The sequence below is a fragment of the Hyperoodon ampullatus genome (genome assembly GCF_949752795.1).
Source record: "Hyperoodon ampullatus genome assembly, chromosome: 7".
Lineage (NCBI taxonomy): Eukaryota > Metazoa > Chordata > Mammalia > Artiodactyla > Ziphiidae > Hyperoodon > Hyperoodon ampullatus.
In genome coordinates this window covers 28,576,051-28,603,157 of record NC_136920.1, presented here as the reverse complement: position 1 = coordinate 28,603,157, position 27,107 = coordinate 28,576,051, and the positions used below count along the sequence as shown (strand labels likewise).

Genomic DNA, 27,107 nt, shown 5'->3' with positions numbered 1-27,107 from the left:
AATTAAAACAGTATTGACAGTGGAGAAGTTTATTTCAATTTAGGTCACCCATGTTCCATCCTGAGTTCAGTTCGATTTTCCAAGAAGAAAGGTATTTTTAAAAGTCATTTTTCCCAAGTAGAAAGGTTATTTTGAAAAACTGAAATATGTATGTCACAACTCAGTATTTATAAGAAAAGGATTCACATTAAAAAGTTTTTAATAAAAGGCAATCAATTCTCTACATACTTTTATTAAAGAATTACAGCTTTCACAGACAGCAAGATACATTGTTGCTATTACCAGCAGCATTACCTTCTTCATTTCTCCTTCAGCTAACAATAAAAAAAATCATCCTTTCATAAGAAAATTTCTTATGAATGTGGCCCAATTCAAAACAACTTACTTCTAACACTAAGTTATTTGTAGCTTACATGCTGTCACATTGATTATCTAGCTACATGAAGAGCTACAGAAACCAAAAGGGGAAAAGCAACTTAAAAAATGTAGCAAAACTATAAATTTTCTCAATTTGCTAATATTTAGTGACCCTTCTGACCACTCTAAAAAGGAGTTCTTTAAAGAGCACTTAGGCTCTAAAGGGGTATTTCACTTAACTCTATAGTGTTTAAAAACTCCCATTTCTTAAACTCTAAAATATACTGTACTGCAGATTTAAGACATCTGTATATGAACTAGAGATGTATTAAAATGTTTTCTTTACTAAAACCAAGCAGCAGCAAAACTATTTTCATATCATAACAATTTAGACTCTATACTGCATCACTTTAAGAAGAGCCATACAATTGTTTGCTCTTATGATATGGCTAGTAGCATTTTGGAATTCAAGAAGAAAGCAAAGAATTTCAAGCAGTTGAGGCGAAATGTGATCTCCTATATAATATATACAACATTAAAGTAATTTGGCTTAATTTTGAAATTATGTATGTGTTAGAAATATACAGATGTTGGTCCTAAAGGAATTTTACCTTCAGTAAGCAACAAAAATAAAAGTGGGTAATGAATTAAGGATGACATTTTAAAGTTCAAATTTTACACAAGTAGCTTTTTAGCAAGTATTGCTAAATGCTCAGAAATGAGAAAAGGTGATATACTGGCAAATATTAAAAATATCAGACTGGGGCTTCCCTGGTGGCGCAGTGGTTGAGAGTCCGCCTGCCGATGCAGGGGACACGGGTTTGTGCCCCGGTCCGGGAAGATCCCACATGCCGTGGAGCGGCTGGGCCCGTGAGCCATGGCCACTGAGCCTGCGCTCCGCAACGGGAGAGGTCACAGCAGTGAGAGGCCCGTGTACCGCAAAAAAAAAAAAAAAAAATCAGACTGGTGTCATTAACTTCTTTACTAAAAATTATTTATAATATGCTCCCATTTGCAATTGATGTTTCAGGTTTAAAAGTAACCCCCCTACTCCCCAAACCCCTAAAACACACCTCCTTCCTTTGCCACTTCGTTCATAAGTAGGATTTACAAGAAATTTCTCTGGGGAAGAAAATTATCTCATTTTTAAAGATGTATGTATTTTCTATTAGAAAAGAACTAAATGTATTTGGACTCACACACACTGGTTTAACTGAACATAAACAATTTTCCCACCATGAAGTACTGAGTTACAACAAATGTATTAACAAAACTTTATTTTGAGGGTGCATACAGGATGTTATGTAAACACTGTCAGTATTATCTTTAAAGACATTCTTATTATTACTTCAGATTTTAATGTATTATAAATATGTGTCTTCTCCAGAAATATTAAAGGCCACATTGGGTGATACGGCCAAAGAAAACTTTAGCCCCTCACAGGCTAAACAAAGTACAATTGTGAAAATAAAGAGCAAATTAAGAAAGAGGAAAACATAGCTCAGGATATGCATTTTTAAAATTTGCATTCAATTTAACATCTTAATTCCTAAACCAGAAATATAAAATACACATATATATTCTTTACCATTTTTTTCTCAAAAGGTGTTTTATACATACATTCATATTTGTGTGTGTATCGCGTGTGAAACTGCAAACATTACCAACTAAATCAATCAGGCAACTGCTAACAGCTCTGAAATACGACATGAAATGAGCCAGTTATTTAGACAACTTTCAGCCCTCTGGAATAACATCTGGTCTCAGAATTTTTTTTTAGAATGCAGTTTGTATTTTTAGCTAGGAACTGGGAGAAACAGACTCACTGTGCTTATACTTACAGAATGGGGTATCTAACAGCCAATTTCAGTTTCACTTACGCTATAATGAAATGCATGAATAATACCTGAATATTTGAGAAACTGAAAGAAACTTCTAAAACTCAGAACGTACCATTTCATTATACAAAAACTATCATGTACCAATTATGTTAATTTCTGATGAGTCTGCATATAAGCTAATATGTAAAGTCAAACTGGAATGAAGACCAAGTACAGGTGATCCTGGCTTCAGCACACTTCAGACAGGCCTATTCACTCACCTGGTGAATTCCACGCCAGTCTACTCTGATGATTAGATATACTAAAGGAAGGAAATGGTCCCAAAAGATAAGTGATAAAACCTTAAGGATATGGTCTTGGTCCAAAACCACAACCAGACTCCACATAAGGTACAATCTCTCTCACACATACAAACACACAAACACACATACCACATACACAACCACACAGAAAAAATTTAACACACACACAATGTTCCTGCTATTGTCCAGTAATTCTCCGCCTCCCAAAGTAATACAATATAAACTACAGCACAAATACAGTGAGTACACTGTAGCCTCAATTTAAATCTGCTGTTGGTTGGGTCCATTTCTGAGGGACACATCACAGGTGACACTGTGCTGTGTTGAAGTCAGTACTGCTGATGACTAAAGCCCTTTGATAGGTCCAAACCAGACCCACACGTTATCAAATTTCAGCTACTGTGGAATATGTTATGACGAGGCTGCAGTGTACTTGATTATGTTGAGAATTTATATTACAGAATTAATACTCAAATAAGAATACTTCTTAAGTCATAAAAAGAAATGAATATCATTTTCAGCTTAATGTGGATATCAACTATTCCCATCTTACCCCTTACATCTCATTAATATATCACCTGAAAAATGACTACTTGGTGCCAACTGTTATCGATACAGTCACACTTTATTATCATCTGGATTGCTAATTCCGGTCTTCAAAAATGAACATTTCTCTTCTAATCATAACCAAGAATGGGGCCTTTACTCTTTAAAATAAACATGCCTGACTTCAAATTTCAAGAGTTAGAAAGAAAAAAAAACAAAAACAAAGTATCATTGGGTAAATTATGATTACATAGGTTTGAGTTCATATTAGCTTATTCCTGTATAATGTAAACTTTATCCTATAGAAAAACGTTTCTTTAAATTATTGAAGTGCTTACATTTATTGACAAACCATGCATTTTCACAAAATTAAAATCGAAAATAATTTTTCACCTAAAGGTTTCATTTAACCAGAGACACTCAAAATACCCTATGAAACTAAGTTAATATTTCTGTATTTTCTTATAATACCGTTCATATTAGTTTGTAAATAGGAATAAAAAGAAAAATGAGTTCTAAATAAATGACACAGGAGGCAATAAATTGACACATGACAAGTAAATAAAAGGCTAAAGCACTCCAATACCATTGAAACTGTTTTAATGTTGTTGCAACTCCAAAATGCAACAATCATCAGCTTGTAAAGACCCAAATTTCAAAAATTCATTTTAATTACTCCTTCATACCTATTTTACAAAATAAAGGCAAGAGACATTTTAAATCCTCCTTGTCCTAGTTGTGCTATCTATGTTCCTAATTTGTTTTCTATCACTATAGTGTATGTTGCAATTCCCATCAAAAGCTATATAAGAAAAAATAAAATAAAATATTAACCTCTGCTTCAATGTACAGTTTCCAGAATCTGCCAGAACTGGGGAACTGGGCAACAAGGCGTTCATAAGTCTTCCGTGCTTTGTCTATAGGTTGATTCTAAAATTGAAAACCAATAAACAGCATTTACAATGTTAGGATTATAAATGTATTATTTACTGCAGAACCAAGTAGTGTGATTGGACCCATAGAGAAGGAAATGTAATCCTATATCACTAAACCTGTGCCTCTCGAATGAGAATGCTCCAAGCGTCAAGGTCATAGGGATTCTCTTCTAATTTCTTTTCGGCTTTCTTCACTTTCTCTGGGACATACTCAGCTGCCTAGGGAGAAAAAAAACAATGAACTGAAGTTACTGTTTTAAAAATCTCAGACCTAATTTAATTCAAGCACAACATATCAGCCCCCAGATGCAGTATCACAGTACAAGGCATAAAAATGTCCTCTTATAAAAGAGGTCCTGTGTTTCCTATAACCTATATATACTATCTTATCATAAATCTCTTGCATAATAACAAAATCAAGTGAGCATATACTTTTTAAAAACATTTTTAAAACTTAAAAAAACCCATCTTTTACATGAAATAATATAGAGCAGCAGTTCTCAAACTTTGTAGTCTCAGGACCCCTTTTATATCCTTGAGTATACCAAAGAGCTTTTGTTCATGTGGGTTATTTCAGCATTTACCATATTAGAAATTAAAACTGAGAAAAATGTTAGATATTTATTCATATACAAATAACAATAAAATTATTTACATGTTAACATAACATTTCAATGAAAAATAACTATTTAAAAATTCAGCGAGATTATGTTACATATATTAGCAAATCTATATAATGTCAGACTTCAAAATGCAGCTGGATTTTCTTATCTGCTTCTGCACTCAACCTTCTGCAATATCAACTCATGTAAAAATTCCACTGTAGATTCATGAGATTAACAGTGAAAAAGGCAAATAATGTCTTAAATCTATTATGAAACAGTATGAACTCACAGGTCCTCTGAAAGTCTTGGGAACCCACAGGGTCCCTGGACCAACACTGAGAAACACTGCTATACAGAATTCATCCTGAGCCACAAAGAAAAAGCATGAAATGACACGGAAATTTTATTTTTGACGTGAAAGTTTTAAAAGCATGATTTACAAAGTGTATATACAACATAATGAAAACTATAAAAGAAATCCCTAATAAAACAGATTGAAAAGATTGTACTAAAATATTTAGTAGTCATGTCTGGGTGATAGGTGGTAGAAGTACAGGTGACTTCCCCCCCCTTCTTTTAATATTTTCTAAACTCTTTAATAAGGTAGTTTTATTTTTCTTATAGAAATATAATCTTAAAAAATTAATACCTAAAAGAGTAGCTAGGACCTGAGGCATAAATACAAGTATTACTTCTCAAATTGTTGTTCAGAATACTACTGTGTGCCACAAAAAGAAAGTGATACTCAAAAAATTCAGATAAATGTTAATCTGTACTAAGTTTGGTTTTACCTTTTTTGTAGGACTTCTTGAAATCCACAGTATGGCAATAAATATCAGTAACATTCAAGAGGGGATAGAGAGGGAAGCATTGCTCCTAATACCTTTCTTTTTCCTTTTTTTTTTTTCCCCCTTAGTGGCAATTAATATTTCACCAAGCAATTCTGTCAAAATAGCAGTTGGGAAAAAAATTTTCAAGTCATGTGTCTAGGGGAAAAAAATTACCTGGAAGAAGTATACTTTTCTTTGGAATAAATCAGTTTCCACCACTGATAAGTATACATTTATTTAGAAAGAAAACCATGTTTTAAAAGACTAATATAATTGTGTATCAAAATTAGGATATTCAACTAATACACAAGAGCTTTGTAAGTAGCTTGCTTAAACTACTTTAGTTTAGAAACTAAAACTAGAAAAGTTTAATAAAGGAGGACCACTGGTCCCACCCACATATTAGAACATAAAATGACAAATAAAGAGTACTGCAATGGTGATAAATCACCAGATCAGGATGGTTCAAAAAGAGGATATATGGAAAATCAGCAAATAATAAAGGTGGCATTTCAAATCGGAATGTTGGGTTATTCAATGCATGGTGTTAGAATAACTGTATCTATCAAAATAAAGTTGAATTCCTATTTTACCCTTTCTACCAAATTAATTTCAGATAGATCAAAGATTTAAACATTAAAAACAAAAACACAAGAACCATTGGAAAATATACTGAAATGTATCTTTGCCCAGGAAGGCTCTTTAAAAGCCTCTGAAAAGAGTAAACTGAATTCATAAAGTTTATTTACATTTGTGCATGGGAAAAGTATCACAATGACAGTGAAAAACGAACTTAAAAAATATCCCCAACACACATGGCAAAGTATTAAATTTATTAATATAAAGTCCAGTCACTAAAAGATCAGAAACTCAAAAAGAAAATGGGCAAAGTATTCGAACAGTTCATAGAAAAAGAACAATGAACTTGAAACATTCGAAAGCAATACAAATGTAAGCCACAAGATAGAGATCAAGGGTGTTTCTGGGTTTTTTTAAAGATTTTTTTTATATGGACCATTTTCTTTTTAACATCTTTACTGCACTATAATTGCTTTACAATGTTGTGTTAGTTTCTGCTGTATAATCAGCTATATGTATACATATATCCCCATATCCCCTCCCTCTTGCGTCTCCCTCCCATCCTCCCTATCCCATCCCTCTAGGTGGTCACTCTCCCTGTGCGATGCAGCTGCTTCCCACTAGCTATCTATTTTACATTTGGTAGTGTATATATGTCAATGCTACTCACTTCATATGTGGACCATTTTTAAAGTCTTTATTGAATTTGTTACAATATTGCTTCTGTTTTATGTTTTGGTTTTTGGGCCACACATGTGGGACCTTAGCACCCCGACCAGGGATTGAACCTGCACCCCCTGCATTGGAAGGCTAAGTTTTAAGCACCCACAAAGGTGTTTTATAATTAACATTGCACTGGCAAGGATATATATCAATAGAAACAGACATTCTCGAATTGTTGGCAGGAACAAGCTGTAATATTGATCAAAATTTAACATGAATATCTGACCCTGAATTCCAGTTCTGACAACTTACCCTACTCTACACGTACACAAAGATGTACACAGGAGAGTAATCAGCTACATGGCTGTTCGTTGTTGTGTAAGACTAGGAATAATTTAAATAATCATGTGTAAAAGAACTGGCTAAATAAATTATGGAATCTGTAGTCACTAAAAGGAACAAAGCAATGCAGCTCTATAAACAGCAACATGGAACAATCTCCATAATAGCCAGTTAAAAAAATAGGAGCAGATGGGGAAACACACACACCACATACAAGCGTACTCCACACACTGTATATTCTTCTGCTGTTTGAATTTTTACTGTTCACCTGAGAAAATATTTGTTCAGTGCCTAGTGTGTGCCGGACATTGTTGAATGGGCACTTGGGATACAACAAAATAAAGATTTCTTTCAAACGGTTTACTTCTTGACAAACTTTAAAAATACTTTAAAATAAACTAGGATTCATAAGATATCAACTCTAATATGTTAACGGTAAAATAATAAGTAAATGTGATACTGGAACTTTAAATCAGGAATTAAAAACCAGCTAAATTAATCAATGCTAACAATTAGTGTTTCAAAGCAGTCTGGTGGGAGGCCAAATCACTCAAATCCACTTGCTGAAAATTAACCTACCAAAATTAGACAGTGTATGCCATAATCTGCAAAAGAACAGAGAAATTCAGAAGATAGCATCTAATATCTGACCAGCATAATTGCAGCAAGTATAAATGTCTCCTTACAAATTAAAACAAGCCATTCACTTAGTGATTCTCAACCCTGGCAGCACATCAGAATCACCTGGGGTAAAGGGAATTTAAAAAGATGCTCAAGCCGCGCTCTAGATCAATTAAAACAGAATCTCTAGGAAGGGGCCTGGACCATCACTATTTTTAAAAAAACTCTCCAGGAGGTTCTAATGTGCAGCCTCAGTTGAAAATTATGGCTCTCTAGGGATTCCAAACTTTTTGTGTGTGCGCTGCTGAAACTTCCTGCAATCTCGTGAAGCCTATGGGACTTTCTAGGGATAATGTTCTTAAATACACAAAATAAACTATGCAGGATTTCAAAGGAAACCAATTATACTGAAATGTAATTATAAAAATATTTTTAAACAAAGTTTATATTGTAATAAATACTTAACACAACAAAATCTAGTGGCGAGTCTAGTGATGAGTGCCAACAGTACTTTGAATACGTCTGTCCCAGTCACACAGCTATTGCTAACGCTACTAGTGTGGTTTCTTGCCTACATTCGTAATAGAAGGAAAGGCTCAATTTCAGTTAGAGATTAGTGAAAAGTTTTATTTTGCCCATTCAAGTTCAGGGAACCCTGAAAATTCTATCCACAGACACCTGGGGGAAGAGGTTACCAGGGACCCAAGAACCCCATGGAAAGGATGTTGGATCAGATATAAAAAAAAAATCTATTGAGCATCTACTATGTTAGGCATTGTCACTCCTCGCTAAGCAACTGATAACCCCATTTCATAATAAAAAATATAACTAAATTTTACATGAATCTGCCCAAAGTCCAGTTAGAATCTGGCAGAACTATGGCTCAGCTCTTCACAGAATCTCTTATAACCCTAAATGTTTTCCTCTGGACAAGGATGTAGTTAAATGTTCATAAAACAATCTATCTAGATAATTCTCAATCAACTGAATTAATTAACAACAGAAGGTAACCAAAATGGCCAAGAGTATCCTCTGGTAGTTAAAGGCCATATTTAATTCTCACAATAAAAAGTTGTTCATCACCACAGCTATGAGCCAATTGGGTAACCAAAAGCATAACATTTTTGTTTTGTGGCCTGGTTACCACACTGCTGTAAAGCAAATGAAAACTGAACAGTTTTCTAGTATCCACAAGGAGACTGAGCGTCCAAAAGGAATGGACTTGTAATATTATTTCCTGAATCTGTTGTCAGATCAGAGAAATAGGTCACTTTAAGAAAACTTGCTGCAAGTTTCCAGTGCCCATTTGTAATGGAATGAGGTCAGAACTCTCCTTAGTTATAGCAAAAGAAGAGCCGTCTGTCTCATGCTTACATGTCCCAAAAACATTACTATAGAGAAACTCTATCAAAATCCAGCTTTTGTCTTTGGAATATCTGTAATCCCATTATCATTCTTCAGGGGAATGATAATGGGGAGTAGGATGGGCCCCAAATCAAATGAGCAAAACAAAAGCTGGACTAGTTCAGTTCCCAAGGCATGCACATTTAATGATACTAGTAGGACAGTGGGAACTTCTTTGATTTGCACAATTTTAAAAACCAGAAAAATAACACAACTGTAAGGAGTATACACATACACACCAACATATACTATTTCAAATGGGTACAAAAATCAGAAAAAATTTTCAAGTAGACTTTTTTTTTTGTATAAGGCGAAAATGTTGCTGAGGAACTACCTCCAGTACCTGATCTATGCACTGTTTTTCTAGTCGTAGTGTACTGCTAAAATATCAACTTTTCTATGTGAATAATAACCCGTGTACAACTGGCTTAAAGTATGGAGATAGGATACTTATACATGTTTGACCTTTTTTACTTTTAATAATGGCTTTACTGAGACATAATCACATTCCATACAATTCACTTTTTTTTTTTTTTTTTTTGTCGTACGCGGGCCTCTCACTGTTGTTGTTGCGGAGCACAGGCTCCAGACGCGCAGGCTCAGCGGCCATGGCTCACGGGCCCAGCCGCTCCGCGGCATGTGGGATCTTCCCGGACCGGGGCACGAACCCGTGTCCCCTGCATCGGCAGGCAGACTCTCAACCACTGCGCCACCAGGGAAGCCCACAATTCACCCATTTAAAGTGTAAAATTCAATGGCTTAAATTTAGTATATTCACCATCATAATAAATTTTAAAACATTTTTATCACCCTAAATAAAACCCGGTACCCATTAACAGGCAATCCCATTTCCCAATCCCCCTAGCCCTAGGCAACCACCAATCTACTTTGTTTCTATAGATGTGCAGGTATTTCATGTAAATGATATCATACAATGTGTTTTGTTTCTGACTTTAACTTTGCATGTTTGGAAGGTTCATGTTTTATCATATATCAGTGCTCTCCTTTCTATTGTTAAGTATTCCATTGCATGGATATCCCACATTTTATTTATTAATCAGTTGATGGACATTTGGATTATTTCCAGTTTTTGAGTGGAATTCGTTTTGTGTTTTCTTTTTACTTAGGTATATACCTAGAAGTGAAATTGCTAGGTCAAAAAGCAAACCTCTGCGTAACATTTTGAAGAACTGTCAGACTGTTTTCCAAAGCGACTGAACCATTTTACAGTCCCACCAGTGTGAGGGCTCCAATTTCTCTACATCCCCACCAACACTTGTTATTATCCATCTTTTTGATGATTATAACCATCCGAGCAGGTAAAGTGGTAACTCATTGTGGTTTTGATCTTTATTTCCCTGGTGACTAATGAAATTCAGCACTTCTCATGTTCTTATTGGCTTTTGTATATATTTAGAGAAGGGTCTTTTCAGATTGCTTGCCCATTTTTAATTCTTTTTTGTTATTGCATTGCAAGAGTCCTTTACATATTATAGATACTAGTCCTTTATTGGATATACGATATACAAAAAATTTCTCCCATTCAGCTGGTTGTCTTTTTACTTTCTATATTTAACCTTTTGTTTTGTGAAGCTAACTCAGAAATAGAACTTATGACATTGTCTCACAAGCTCCCTGCACTATTTCAACAGTTCTCAAACTTCTTATAAAGAATCGCTTTGCACTCTTAAAAATGGGGAACCAGAGATTTCTTTTAAAATGTGGGGGTTAAATCAACATTATCATACTAAAAATGAAAACTGTAAAAATTTTAATGTGTTAATTCATTTAAAATAAACTTCTGATTTTATTTTAAAATATTTTCCAAAATTAAAATTAGTGAAAAATGGCGCTGTTTTACATTTTTCTGATCTCTTTAATGTCTGGCTGAATAGAAGACACCTGCTTCTGCTTTCAACCTATTGCAATATATTGTTTTTGATGAAGTATAAGACCACAAAACTACAATTATGTAGTTGGAAAAGGGAGCAACATTTTTAATAGCCTTTTCATATAACTGTGGATATGTCATGTAGCCTCTGGGAAACCGAGTTAAGCTGCAAACCACTTTCTTTCTATATGATAGCTTAATTTATATTAGGTGGTTGTTAATGGCGTGGGGTGTGAAGTGACAGACACTATTATATTAATGATTAAATAATTTATAATCTAATTTAATTTCTTCTTTCCATTTCCACGAGGGAAGTAAAACCTGGACAGGAAAAAATGTACTTCTCTTTCTCCAAACAGTTATTTTTGTGGTAAATGGGGGAGGGTGTTATGCTGGAGGTCATATGGAAATTAAGTTAAACTAGGGGTCAGTGAAAATTTAAACCAAGTGATAAACATCAAAAGTATGCAGGGAGGAATGTAGTAAATTAAAGGATGTAAACCTATATTAGCTTTTTGACCAAGATTTTTGCAACAGAACAAGCAGAGAAGAGTCTCAAAACTAGTTTTGTAATGAGTACTTTCCACTATTAAGGATAATGAGTGTCTAAATACAGTAGGAAGAGAAAAATCAGTAAAAATACTATCAAAGGCCTAACCATCCTCAAATAATCTGCAATGTTTTTCTCATTTATTATTATTATTATCTTTTTTTTTTTGCGGTACGCGGGCCTCTCACTGTTATGGCCTCTCCCATTGCCAAGCAGAGGCTCCGGACGCGCAGGCTCAGCGGCCACGGCCCACGGGCCCAGCCGCTCCGCGGCATGTGGGATCTTCCCGGACCGGGGCACGAACCCGTGTCCCCTGCATCGGCAGGGGGACTCAACCACTGCGCCACCAGGGAAGCCCTCTCCATTTATTTTATCAATGTATTCAAAACCAACTTTGAAGGTCCAAGTATCTTCAATCCCTAACCTAAGTGATTTGCAAACTTTCATTTACATAAAAATCACATGTGATACTCATTTCCAATGAAGATTCTCAGCCTCACCTACAGAATCTGTTACATTGAGAGTATGTCTGAAATTGAGGTATAGGCACCTATACTTTTATAAAGCACCTAAGTGAATATGATGCAATGGACCATGGACTCCATTCTGAGAAACACCACCTAATCCATCTGTTCTGTAAATATATTTTTTTCCAAATGTGGTGTTTCCTCAAAAATAAAGTGGAATCAGACCTAAGTCATTCCTTTTGTTGTTAAAACATTAAGAAAACTGAAAATACATACATTCCAACTCTTAAGTCTGTCTTGGTAGTCTTTTTTCAAAGTTAAAATTAGACTAGGGTAGCACTCTGCAAGACTATCTGCAAGTAATAACTGAGTCGATTCATATGCCTAGAGAATTAAGCATTTTATGTGACAGATGACATTAATACTGGATGCCAGCTTAGTCCTATGTTCCTTTACCAGTGCAACAAAACTCTACTAGATGTTTTTTGTGAATGAATCTGAATATGTATCCTGTATATAATCCATTCAAACCTTCCAAAGACTAAAATCTACTAAACATGCAAACAACTCAAAAACTTAAAGAAAAAATAGGCTAATGGTTATTGGTCCAAATAATTATACTTATCATATTTGCTTATTAAATTTGTTTATTCATCCCCCAGGAAACAAACAGCTACAAACTATAAATAAAAACTTAGTATTTTAGAATTTGAAAAATGCAGCTTTAGACCAGGAGTAGCCAAAATATTAATTCACTTGATTAACTAAGTGAAACATCAGAAAACAACAATTAGGACACAGCTTTACCCTTCTGGTTTTATTCAATATTTACTGCTGATTATAACCTATCCATTAATCTAAAAATAGTTTAAACATTTGTTTAACTAAAATCTCTTTTAAAATCAATTCTCACACCATTACCAACTGTTCAGTAAAAACAAAAAGACTCAAATTCACAACTAGGTCTTGTCTAAAGAGGAATAAAGATTTAGAGACAATGGCAGAAAAGCTTAAAACTATGAACTGTTTTTTGCAATCATCCACTGAATAGGTACAAACATCTGAATAGATTTTGCCATTCTGGAAGGTCTATCTAGGATGTAAATTTCTGTATTCCTAATGCTGAGGGAATGCAATCTCTTCTAACACAATCTCCTTCTGTTGTACTTCTCCGGAAAACCAATATTTCTGTAAACACAGATCAATCTCTCTTAGGAATAATTACTGCCAAACAGAGTATTCTATGTAGTCAGTTTCCTCAAGAAATGTTAACAGTAAGATCAATCAAATTTGCCTGCCCCAAACTATTATACTAAGTATCTTAAAATAGGAGGGGGAAAAGTAGGAAAGGCTATTACAGAAAGATTTTGTTAACAACAGATAAGAATAATTGGATCCAAAGAACACACTGTTGTTGTAACATATATTCTTTATAACATATATTCTTGGCCTTTCCCTCCCTCTTCTAACCTCCACACACATCCACTTGGGTTTAAAATTGGCACTATTTCCCTTTAACCCCTACTAGATATTAATGGTTACTCAACAAAATAAATCAGGTTTCAACACTTGAGTGTTTCATCTTTCTTTCCTAATTAGTAAGTATATAATAGAACACATATTTTTCATATTTTCTATATCTTCCTAAAATTATTTTTCACCCAAAGCAAAACAATTATTTATGGCCCTAAATTCCCCTCTTTGTTAAGAACTATTGGCAATTAATTTGTGCTCCTTCAAGTCATGCAATTTTTCCGAAGTAAGGATCATTCTTTTTATACTTTAGGCCTTCCTAATTCTAGGATAGGCTATGAATTGTTTGAAAACTGAAATCTTACTCCTAAAACACGAAAGTGTAGAAACAGAATTTTAGGGACTTAAAGGTTCATGGGAACTGACTTGGCCAAATACATTTCTTTGGCCAAATACATATAACAAAACTTTAGAAACCATTCACTCTTATGCCCCCAAATATTTTACTTTGTATTAATTATTAACAATAATTATAAGCGCCTATATTCCCAAAAGATACAGTTCTTTAAAATTTTGTAACATATAGCATATAGCCTGAATGCAAAAATTTATCCATTTATTTAGTGAACACCTTTAATTATCAAAACAGTGTTTCTAGGTTTTTAAGGTGAAATGGTGAATAACTAAGGCAGCCTTTCAACTCAAAACCCAGTGGAGGAACTCTAACCAATAGCCTATTAAATTCTGTAGAGGTGATGCACAAGGTAAAATGGAGTGAAGAATGAGATCAGAAGTTGAATCAGGCAGTAAAAAAAATGTACACGATAAAAATATAGCCATAATTCCACACGGGAACCAGATGTGCTTTTGTTAGGGGGAAAACCTAACAAAACCTATATGCAGGTGATTTTGTCACCATTAAACTGACAAAAACAGTAAACACGAAGCTCCAGAAGAATACCCACCAAAACTGCAAGGTAATTTAAATAGCCCTCTAAATGTAAAATAGAACTTCCTTACAAGGGTTGAAAAAAAAAAAAATCACAATAAACCTTAGCTGTGATTTTGCTTGTCTACAATCATTTCCCTCTTTCATACAGCACAAATCTAGAGATCCAGTACGAAGAAAGGACCATCTATATTTTTGAATAACAAATTTAAGATATTATCAGGTTTACTGAACAAAACCTTTTTTGAGTTTCAATGCTAACCAGCTAAAAGAAATCTGTTATTCATATCTCACAGGATTCTTTGTCTATCCCACCCTTACCATCTTTCCAAAGCAAATCCAGGATTCAGAGTGGTTTTGATGTTTTTCTTATTATTCTTCAGTTCTGTTTAGTCTTTTTTTTCCTTGTCCATCATCTCATTTTTCCTCTAAATTTTCATTAACTGTTGTCTTACACACCAAGCGAGCTAATGGATTCCTATTTTTGATCATGTCACTCTTTAAGGTATCATTTAATTACCATTTCAGTTAAAGCTGAATAATACAGTATCTGCGATTTGCTTCAAAGTTAATAGAGGTGGGGAGAGTAAGTGAAAGTATGGAGAAAACATGTTTCGCTGTGAGTTGAAGCTCTATGATAGAATTTCTTGCATGTTTGAAATGTATCTTTAAAGAGTTTAAAAGACTATATGAAGATAACTATCTGTTGATCATCAGATGTCGAAACATGTCTTACAGACTGATGGAAAAAATATATAGCATATAGGAGGCACCATAAAGGCTAGGACAAGTTAAGCATTTAAAAAACAAAAAAAGAAAAGAAAAAGAAAAGGCTATAGCTGATTTTAACATAGTAAATACAGAGAAACCCCATGAATCCACAGCTATCCTCAATCTTTTAAAAGGAGGGGAAAAGAAGAAAGGAATTTCATCTTTGAGGAAAAAATATGAGCCATTAAGTAGAGACAGAATAGGATTTTTTTAAAACCACCATTTGCCACTTTCAAGGAAACAACTGATTTATTTAAGGATTATCAATTGATGATAAATAACTAGACAAAAGGTTATTGAGGAACACAGTTATCAACCCACAGATTACTAACTGCAAAGGGGAAAATAATCCTTTACAATGAAGAGATCCAGCAGTCATTACCCTAACCCTGATCAAGTGAGCAAACTTAACCATTACTAACACTGGAACAACCTAGCATGAAGTGCCTTTTGATGTGATGTTATAAAGTATTCTACACAAAAATATTTAACCTGAATATTATTAAAGCTCTGAGTTTAGACATAACCATAATTTTCAGGAAATACAGAAGATGAGGGGACAAGTTAAATGGCACCACACACACACAAATCAAATAAACCCAGACATAAAATGAGAAGTTCTGCAAGAGAACTGTTCTGGATTCTTCAATAGACAATAAATATTCTAGGGGAGAAAAAACAGAGGAACGATTCAAGAGACAAAACCAAATGATGTAAATAACCTAGATTAGATTTTGATTTTTTTTGAATTTTATTTTATTTTTTTACATAGCAGTTTCTTATTAGTTATCCATTTTATACGTATTAGTGTAGATTCTGATTTTTAAAATAATAAAACCCTATGAATCACATTCTTAGGACTTATTTTTAGAAATGATACGGCATTGCTATTAATTTTCTTAGGTGGGAAATGGTATAATGGTTATATAACAGCATTAATGCCTTATACTGTATAAGAGAATGCTGAAATAAGGGGTGCTGAATATGTCACTTACTTTCAAATAAATATATACAAGGAGATAAAGCAAATATGGCAAAACACTCAACAACTGTCGATTCTAGGTGAAGAACTGTACTGCAGTTGTTCACTGCACTTTTCCTTATGTCCTAAACTTTACACATAAAACTTTTGGGTGAAATTTTTTTCTTTAAATTTTTGCCACCTTCTCTCCCACTTAAAACACCACAGTTCTGAAATGAAAGGTCATGGCAACATTTCAGTGTGTTTACAATTTTAGATAAATTTAAAAATTAACAATGAATTCGGGAAGTTTTCAATGAAAACCTCAGTACATTACTCCTCCTCTACTTTCAGGTGACAAAACATGAGCCCAGAAAAAGGGAAGGTATACAAAAACAGACTTGACATAACGATTTTAAGACTTGGCATTCTTGGGCATTCTAACAGTATGTAAAATGTAAATACTGTGAAAATTTCAGGACTGAAATCAGTCGACGAGCAAACACAAAATTCAGTTTAGCCAAACTTTCCCGACATAATAAAATTTACAGTCACCCTATTCAATAGGAACACTCCAATTCTGCCTCATCTCTGTCAACCTCCAAGAACAGCCCCCACGTTAAAAGCTGGGGACTTCAAAAACGAAAACCTAAGTGTATTTCGTTGCTATGGCAATGGGAAATTTCAGGAAATTGAGACTGCAGTCTAGCTAGCCTCCATTTTAAAAACTATTTACCTAAACATACCGGACTTGAATCGAAAAATAAATTGACAGCTTCCATAAAACACCAGTTTCCTCTTTCAAACTCAAAGGTAAATACTATCCTACAAAATTCTGAATAAAGAGCAAAAGAAACAAATCACTTCACTAAAAATCTGAATTTTAAAATACTTAAATGTCACATATCCAGTACTAAAAAACAGATGCTTTTACTTACAGTGGCCCAAACAGACTTCTCATTTCCGATTTATCAAATTCTACAATTATTTGTTTCGTTGGAAAAATGAAAATGAAATGTTGATAGAAGAAAGGGAAGGAGCAGGAGAAAGCCACAAAATTCCCAAATCTTAGCATAACGATGCTCTTACTCCTAAACTGCTTCCTTCTTCATTCGCTCATGCAAGAGTCTATTTCTCCAGATTAGTTTCATCTTAAATTACTTCTCAAACCTTTTTCTGGGTAGAGTATATATCGGAAAGGCGGTGGAGGGAACACTGTCAAGTTTTTCGAAAACAGCGGGTACACGTTAAAATAATCAATTCCTAACCCCTTAACACCAAAATGGTATTAAAGGAAAGACTCTCGCCGGAGAAGTCCCATGAATCTAAATAGGACGAAGTAGCTTCCTGGCTATTGTCTAAATCAAATATTTGTTCATCTTAACGCCTAAGACAGAGAAGCCAAAAAAGTTTTAAATCTCAGTTAGATCTTGCTCCCCATTCCCACCGTACTCCTGTACCCTATCTTTCGGGTTCATTAGACCCTTGATTCCTGCTCAGCGAACATGGCTGGAGAACTCGGACAAACAGAGACAGGGAGAGAAGAGGTCGCCACGAGGCCCCACCACTCTCCTTCCTCACCTGCTCCGTGGCTCCGTCTCCTGACATGGCCTCAGACGACTAGAACGTGCGAACTGGCCCGCGGTGCCAAGCTAGAAAAGAAAAATTAAACTAAAAACCACCCCCAAACAACTAAAATTGCCCCCTGCCCTGCGGAGCCAGACCGCCGACAAGAACCGCCACCGCCCACTCAGATATGAATTAAAATGGCTGCGCCCGGGCCGGCCAAGGAGGGGGGGGTGTGACTTCTGCATTAACTTCCGGGGCAGCGGGCGGAGTTAGGAGCGCAAAATCATCGATTACTCAACCACGCAGAAGCAGAAAGATCCAAGGGGCGGGCCCAATGCAAGTGCGGGACGTCACAGCCTTGGAGTAGAGAGGCTGTTGCTGAACGAGCTGCAACCGGCTGGGAGGCGGGAAACTGTTTTCCACGGAGGCTCGCGCGCCTTTTGGAAGTTAATTATCAAGCTGTGGAGCGCGCCTCTTCACTGTTGAAGCCTGCAAATCGGTTCACTTCAGGCAAGCTGGCCATCTTATGGGGCAATGCTAAGTGTTAAATGCTTCCTATATTTTGGAGATAAGGAATCTATGAAGTTTTCTATGGTCTCAGCTAATGCTCTTCACTCTTTTGCGGTATTAAAGGGACAGATCAAGCCCATGTTAATTTATACCGTCACCGTTTACTCATGTGTCTAAGGTTTGAAGTGAGTAAGGCCCAGGTTTTAAGCTCAGCATCCCACCATGGTTCTTGATAATAGCGCTTCGGCTCTGGAGCCAGCCTGCATTCATTTGAAACCTGGCTTCATCTCTCGCTAGATGGGTAACCGTGGGCAATTAAACATCTCTGTGCCTCAGTTTCCTTGCCTATAATTACGAGTATAATAATACCTGCTTTTTTTTGTTTTTTTGCGGTACGCGGGCCTCTCACTGCCGTGGCCTCTCCCGTTGCAGAGCACAGGCTCCGGACGCGCAGGCTCAGCGGCCATGGCTCACAGGCCTAGCCGCTCCGCGGCATGTGAGATCTTCCCGGACTGGGGCACGAACCCGTGTCCCCTGCATCGGCAGGTGGACTCTCAACCACTGCGCCACCAGGGAAGCCCAATACCTGCTTTTTTTTTTTTTACCGCTTCACGAGGCTTGCAGGATATATGTTCCCCCATCAGGGATGGAACCTGCGCTCTCAGCAGTGTAAGTGTGGAGTCCTAACCACGGGACCGCCAGGGAATTCCCAGTACCTGCAATTTAAATAAGTTATACATGAAAGAGTGCTTGGAACTGTACTTGGCATAGTCCAAGATTAAGTGAGAGCAGGTCTTCTCAAACTCTTTTACGTTCAGGGATCATCATAAGACTTATAACACCCTATCGTCTACAGTGGCCTATGGTCCAAAGTAAACTATTCAGCCTTTCCCATACACTCCTTATTCTTTTCAGTCTCCCATGCCTCTGCTCATATTTCCACCTCTGCCCTTTCCACAGCCTGAATTCTTTTTTTTTTTAACATCTTTATTGGAGTATAATTGCTTTACAATGGTGTGTTAGTTTCTGCTATATAACAAAGTGAATCAGCTATACATAAACATATATCCCCCATATCTCCTACCTCTTTTTTTTTTTTTTTTTTTTTTTTTTGTGGTACGCGGGCCTCTCACCGTTGTGGCCTCTCCCGTTGCGGAGCACAGGCTCCGGACGCGCAGGCTCAGCAGCCATGGCTCACGGGCCCAGCCGCTCCGCGGCATATGGGATCCTCCCAGACCGGGGCACGAACCCGTATCCCCTGCATCGGCAGGCGGACTCTCAACCACTGCGCCACCAGGGAGGCCCCTCTCCTCCCTCTTGTGTGTCCTTCCCACCCTCCCTATCCCACCCCTCTAGGTGGTCACAAAGCACTGAGCTTATCTCCCTGTGCTGTGTGGCTCCTTCCCACTAGCTATCTATTTTACATTTCACAGCCTGAATTCTTACACTTCCAAGAAATCAGACACATGAGCAAAGGGTGTAAATTACAGATGTTTATTGCACCATCCAACAATAGAGGACTAGCTAAACACTGTAATCCCTCCCTCTCATCCTCTGTAGCTCCCTTATCCTATGTTCCAAGACCCCCAGTGGATGCCTGAAACAGGGGATAGTACCAAACCCTATATATACTATTTTTTCCTGTACATACCTATGCTATCATAGTTTAATTTATAAATTATGAACAATAGAAGATTAACAACAGTAATAAAATAGAACAGTTATAACAACAAACTGGTAAAAGTTACGTGAATTGTGCCCATTTGTGCGCATGCGCTTTATCTCTCTCAGAATATCTAATTGTACAAAGTTAATGCTTTTTCCACCTTAACTAAGCACTTACCACGTACTGTGGCCATAACCTTTGTAATTTGAGGTGCAACAGCAAAAGTAGCATGAATTTATTTTTCCTTCTTCACAATTTCACAGGTACAGGATTTGTTCTTACCATGGATCTTAGCAAGCTCAGCACATGATTTTTTTCCTTTCCTTAATAAAGCAAGAACTTTCACATTTTTACTTAAAGAAAGCACTTTACAATTTCTCTTTGGCATATCCAAATTGCCAGCCTCACTACTGTGGCATTTTGGGAACATTACTAAGTAAAATAAGGGTTAACTGAACACAAGCACTGAGATACCTCCACAGTCAAGCTGATAACCAAGATGGCTAAGTGGCACCAGATTTCATCACACTACTCAGAACGATACACAACTTAAAATTTAAGAATTGTTTATTTCTGGAATTTTCCGTTTAATATTTTCAGACCAAGATTGATCGCAGGTAACTGAAACTGTGGATGGTGGGGAGCTGGAGGGCGGGGTGGTGGTGGAGGGCAGCGGAGACTACTGTACATCATAAGACATCTCTACAGTGGAATGTCATGTAGCTAGTAAACTGATGCTAATGTACAGTTACTGACAGACATACATGATGTTGTAAAGTGAAGAAACAGAATACAAAAATAGTGTACATTATATAGGATTTACAGCGTATATATATATATATATATATATATATATAGCTATAGATAGATAGATAGATGTAAATATACACAGTCAATCCTCCATGTCCGTGGGTGCTGCATCCTCAGAGTCAACTAACCATCGCTTGAACATATTTTTTTTAAAAATACAGAAAGTTCCAAAGAGCAAAAATTGAATTTGCTGCTGCTCCCAACCATTTACATAGGATTTACATTGTATTTGCAATGACTTACACAGCATTTACATTGTATTAGGTATTATAGGTAATCTAGAAGGGATTTAAAAGATAGTCATAAGTTAAATGCAAATACTACAACATTTTATACATATAAAGCACTTTGAGCATCCACAGATTTTGTTATCTGTGGGGGCAGGAAGGTGGGTCCTGGAACCAATCCATTGGGGATACCCGTGGATGACTGTGTGTGTATATATAGATACTATATATATACTAATATATAGTACCTCAAAACATTAAAAGTAGCTATCTCTGTGTCACATAATTTTTTCCTTTTTATCTGTTTTCTAAGTTTGTCTTAAATGAACTAGTGTAAGAACATCAGTCTTCAAGAATAGTATTCACATTCTATTCTTCAAAGTTTGACTCAAATGCCAATATCTTTTCCCAATATTTTTAATGAAAAACTTTAAAGAGATAAAAGTTCAAAGAACAATACAATGAATACCTGTATACCCATCATCTTGATCCAATGGCTAACATTTTGGCATGTTTGCTTTTTATGCATGTATTTACATATATAGTTTAGTTTTTTGCAAAATAATTTTCAAGTAAATCACAGACATCGTGACACTTCATCCCAAAATAAATCAGCTTGTGTTTTCTGAGAATATCTCAGAAATTTCCTTTATATCTGCAATACATATCACACATAAGAAAATTAACAATTATTTCCTTGTATAATTTACTATTCAGTCCATATTCAGATTTTCCCAAGTAGCCCAGAAATGTCTTTATAGGAGGTTTTTACAAATCAGGATCCAATCAAATTTCAAGCATTGCATTTAGTTGTTATATCTCTAGTTATTTATCGCCCATCTTTTTATTTTTTATGAATTTTTTAAGAGAGTTCGCCAGTTGTCCCTAGGAATAGTCCATATTCTGGATATATCTGATTGCTTTTTTGTAGTATCATTTAACATGTCCTCTTTCCCATGTTTCCTATAAACTAAAATGTATGCTAAAAGAGTGATTAGATTCAGGTTACACATTTTGGCAAGAATATGTCATAATATAGATATGTTTTTCGTTTTGTATTACACCAGGAGATACATCAAATTACCAGTTTGATTTTAAGTTTGATCACTTGTTTAAGGTGGTGACTATCACATCTCTTTTTTAGGTATATTTCATCCTTAGTAGTTAAGTAGTTGCAGAGTAAGGCTTTGGTACTCTGCCAATTTCCTGTTCCCCAACAAATTTTCACTATGGTTTGGTCATTTACTGATAAATCTTTCCTGAAGTAATAATGAAATATCTGGTGATTAAATAATTCTCTAATTCCTAAATAAATAGAAATTTCTTATGTGAAAAAGAACTCTTCCTCATTAACCTTAAAAAAAACAGGGTAAATGCTTACTTTTTTCCCTATAATGACCAATTTTCAAAGTAAAGGGTTTGATTTAATATATACTTCAAGTAGTGGAAAATGATGTATATTTTTTTGGCCTATTCGCTTTTTAAGTATCATGTGGATTCACGAGTTTTTTAAGATTTTAGTTGTTTCGGTCGATTGCAATTATTATTCTTTTTGAGCCAGTACAGGTCCCTTCCCTGGGTGAATGGATACTATGTCTTTTTGACATGGTAACAATAGTCTCGGACAACTTCCTGGTCTAGTGGCACAAGATGTCCCAGGATCACTTACGTACCTTCCCTATCACAGACTTGGATTCAGTCATTGCTCCAAGGTTACTCTGGTTCCTTCAATTTGGGAATAGAAATTAGAACTAAGATGCCGGCAATAGATGTTCTCTCTGCTACTGGGTGTCATTGCTTCTAGGCCTTTTCAGTGTGCAGCTATATGAAATGTATTTTTCTAATTATGAGTTCATACATGGATTTCCCAGTTCAAATTTAACATGACTGGTTTTTTTCTTTATTGATTTTACATTTGTCTCTCTTTTCTCTTACACTGAAAATCTTGGTTCCTACAAAATATATTTAAAGTTTCTAAATTAAAAATACCAGTACTAAAATATCAAAAACAATACATTTGCTGAGTGAGGTTTAAGATTTCTTTAAAGTTCTTTTTGTCCTTAGATTATGTCACATTAAGGATGGTGTCAGTAAGCCTTGTGCAAAAGTTATTTGAGGGCTTCCCTGGTGGCACAGTGGTTGAGAGTCCGCCTGCCGATGCAGGGGACACGGGTTCATGCCCCGGTCCGGGAAGATCCCACATGCCGCGGAGCAACTGGGCCCGTGAGCCATGGCCGCTGAGCCTGCGCGTCCAGAGCCTGTGCTCCGCAACGGGAGAGGCCACAACAGTGGCCGCGTACCACACACACACAAAAAAAAGTTATTTGAAATAATTCTTCTCTCTCTGAGTTTATGTGAGCAATTCAATATATAGTTAGGTTCAATTGTTTGCATTTGTTTTCAGTTTTAATGTTTGTTTTTCTAAGATGTAATTTTATTTGAAAATATAAAAACCCTATTACATGGCTCAAGAATCAAAACTTCTACAGAGTTATAATCAGAGAAGTTTCACCTCAATCTCTACCCCCTCCACCCACCTAATTCCATTCCCATCTTTTATAGATAAACATTTTTATTGGTTTTCAGTTTAATCTTTCTAGTATTTCTTTTTGCAAAAATTCACAATGCATGCATTTCACCGTACTTCTTACACAAAGGGCACACTATTCTACACTTGCTTTTTTCATTTAGTACATTGTAGAAGTCACTCCCTACCATTAAAGTAGGGAGAAAATGATGAAAATAGAGATTTTCATCATTCTTTTTTTAACATTTGCATAGTACTCCACGGTGTGGATGTACCATGAGTTTACCCAACCCTATTGATGGATATCTGTGTTGTTTCCTATCTTTGGCTATACAAATGCTTCAGCACATAATCTTGTGCATATGTTGTTTTATATTTATGTATATGTATCTTAAGGGTACATTTGTAAAAGTGGGATTGCTGAATCAAAGAGTAAATAGATGTGAAATTCTGTTAGATCTTCCCTTCCATGGGAATTGTGCCACTTTTCACTCCTAAAATCAGTGTATTTATCTTTCCCACTGCTTCTTCAACAAGTGGTATCTCAGTATAGTTTTATTCATATTCCTATTAATTACAAATGAGGCTATGATCTTTTCATATGTATAAGGATCATTTTCTTTTACTCTGAACTGTCTATTCATGTCTTTTGCCCATTTTTCTATTGTATTTTTGGTCTTTATTGTCTTGATTTTTAAGAATCCTCTCATATATATATATATATATATTTTTTTTTTAAGATGTTGGGGGTAGGAGTTTATTAATTAATTAATTTATTTTTGCTGTGTTGGGTCTTCGTTTCTGTGCGAGGGCTTTCTCTAGTTGTGGCAAGCGGAGGCCACTCTTGTTTTTTTTTTTTTTTTTTTTTTTTTTTTTTTGTGGTACGCGGGCCTCTCACTGTTGTGGCCTCTCCCGTTGCGGAGCACAGGCTCCGGATGCACAGGCTCAGCAGCCATGGCTCACGGGCCCAGCCGCTCCGCGGCATATGGGATCCTCCCAGACCGGGGCACGAACCCGTATCCCCTGCATCGGCAGGCGGACTCTCAACCACTGCGCCACCAGGGAAACGGAGGCCACTCTTAATTGCGGTGCGCGGGCCTCTCACTATCGCGGCCTCTCTTGTTGCGGAGCACAGGCTCCAGACGTGCAGGCTGAGTAGTTGTGGCTCACGGGCCTAGTTGCTCCGCGGCATGTGGGATCCTCCCAGACCAGGGCTCGAACCCGTGTCCCCTGCATTAGCAGGCAGATTCTCAACCACTGCACCACCAGGGAAGCCCAAGAATCCTCTCATATTATAGAGATTAACTCTTTGAGTGTTATATATGTTGCAAATATTTCATCCCCATTTCTCATTTATCTTTTTTTTTTTTTTTTTTGCGGCACACGAGCCTTTCACTGTTGTGGCCTCTCCCGTTGCGGAGCACAGGCTCCAGACGTGCAGGCTCAGCGGCCATGGCTCATGGGCCCAGCTGCTCCGCGGCATGTGGGATAATCCCGGACCAGGGCACGAACCCATGTCCCCTGCATCGGCAGGTGGACTCTCAACCACTGCGCCACCAGGGAAGCTCTCATTTATCTTTTTAAAAAAATTTTTTTATTTTTGGCTGCGTTGGGTCTTCGTTGCTGCACTCGGGCTTTCTCTAGCAGTGGTGAGGGGGGGCTACTCTTTGTTGCGATGCACGGGCTTCTCATTGTGGTGGCTTCTCTGGTTGCAGAGCATGGCTCTAGGCGCCTGGGCTCAGTATCAGTAGTTGTGGCTCGCGGGCTCTAGAGCGCACGCTAAGTAGTTGTGGCGCACGGTCTTAGTTGCTCTGTGGCATGTGGGATCTTCCCAGACCAGGGATCAAACCCGTGTCCCCTGCATTGGCACGCGGATTCTTAGCCACTGAGCCACCAGGGAAGACCCCTCATTTATCTTTTAATTGTGCTTATGGGTTTTTTTTTGGGGGGGGTGACAGGAAGTTTTTTTCTTTTTTTGTCATGTAAAATAATTTTTTTGAATTGTTATGTAGTAGAATTTATCAGTCTTCTATTGCTCTGGATTTTGAGACCAAGATAGGTAGCCAAAGGCATATTTCTTCCAGACACTTCATTTTTAATTTATTGAGATATAATGGACATATAACATGTATTAGTTTTAGGTGTACAACATTGTGATTTGATATATATGTATATATTGTGAAATGATCACCACAGTAAGTCTAGGTAACTTTCATCACCACATGCAGTTACAATTATTTTTTTCTTGTGATAAGAACTTTTAAAATCTACTCTCTTAGCAACTTTCAAATACAGTATTGTTAACTATAGTCATCATGTTGTTCATTACATCCCCAGGACTTATTTGTCTTATAACTGGAAGTTTGTACCAAGAGAAATGTTTGTTCTCAAAGTGGGAGAGGCCTTCCCTGGTGGCGCAGTGGTTAAGAATCCACCTGCCAATGCAAGGGACACGGGTTTGATCCCTGGTCCAGGAAGATACCACATGCCGCGGAACAACTAAGCTTGTGCACCACAGCTACTGAGCCTGCGCCCTAGAGCCCGCGAGCCACAACTACTGAAGCCCATGTGCCTAGAGCCTGTGCACCACAACGAAGAGTAGCCCCCGCTCACTGCAACTGGAGAAAGCCTGAGCGCAGTGACGAAGACCCAATGCAGCCAAAAATAAATAAAATAAAATGAAATAAATTTATTAAAAAAAAGTGAAAGAGAGGGACTTCCCTGGTGGCACAGTGGTTAAGAATCCGCCTGCCAATGCAGGGGGCCTGGGTTCGATCCCTGGTCAGGAAACTAGATCCCACATGCATGCCACAACTAAGGAGCCTGCGTGCCACAACTAAGACCCAGGGCAACCAAATAAATATTAAAAAAAATAAAGTGGGAGAGAGAACAGCAAAATTATATATTGGCAGGAATGATACAGTATCAAGTAAAACATAAGAGGTAAAACAGAGGGTTGCTGGAGTAAGATAGGCAGAAGGATTCTGATGTCACACACAAATGGAGGAGGAATTGGCTGGAGAGAGAAGCCTGAACAATTCAACAGAAAAATGAGTACGTGAATAAAGATGCTGGAACATGGTTAAGTGTGTTGTTGAGTCTTTGGGCGTTCCTTTGTGATTACTTCCATTTTCTTGTGAAGTAGGAAGCAAGATCACCAGTTGAAAATAAGTTTTGAGGGTGAGGATTTGGGGGCTTGAGGAGGGAAGAGAAGGTATGAGAAGATAACATGGGAGGACTTCCCTGGTGGTCCAGTGGTAAAGAATCCACCTTACAGTGCAGGGGATGTGGGTTCCATCCCTGGTCGGGGAACTAAGATCCCACATGCCACGGGGCAACTAAGTGCTGCAACTAAGACCCGATGCAGCCAAAAAAAAAAAAAAAAAAAAAAATTAAGGTAATATGGGAGGGGTTGAGGGTGAATTGACTAGGGAAACATAGTAAGATTGAGGGGCAAACCATAGAGTCCAGTTGAGGTTTCTGGTCATGGAATTAAAATGGACCAGTCAGCTTGGTTTTATGTTTTGCTTCAGCCTAGGTTCAGCTGCACAATTTCATATGTGGATTGGCAGGGGATGGGGATGGGGGGAGTGGATGGGGGTAGGGGGTGTTGCATTTAACCAGAGGTGTGGTTTTGTCAAATGAGCGTGAGCGACCAAAAGGGAGAAACATTGAAGTTTCATGCAAGGAGTGTTTGCAATGATTGACCAT

General features: G+C 36.9%; 1 protein-coding gene across 1 annotated transcript in view; it reads right to left on the bottom strand.

Moving 5' to 3' along the window:
- The window catches only part of CSTF3 (cleavage stimulation factor subunit 3), a 69,877-nt gene extending 52,060 nt beyond the window's left edge, over positions 1-17,817 (bottom strand). Inside the window, exons 1-4 of the mRNA XM_079707947.1 lie at positions 17,669-17,817; positions 4,876-4,950; positions 4,099-4,200; positions 3,881-3,976 (exon numbers count right to left, since the gene is read on the bottom strand). Coding sequence (XP_079564073.1) covers positions 3,881-3,976; positions 4,099-4,200; positions 4,876-4,950; positions 17,669-17,695 — 300 coding nt within the window. The 5' untranslated portion in view covers positions 17,696-17,817. The remainder of the gene's footprint in view (positions 1-3,880; positions 3,977-4,098; positions 4,201-4,875; positions 4,951-17,668) is intronic.
- Between the last annotated feature and the right edge of the window lie 9,290 nt (positions 17,818-27,107).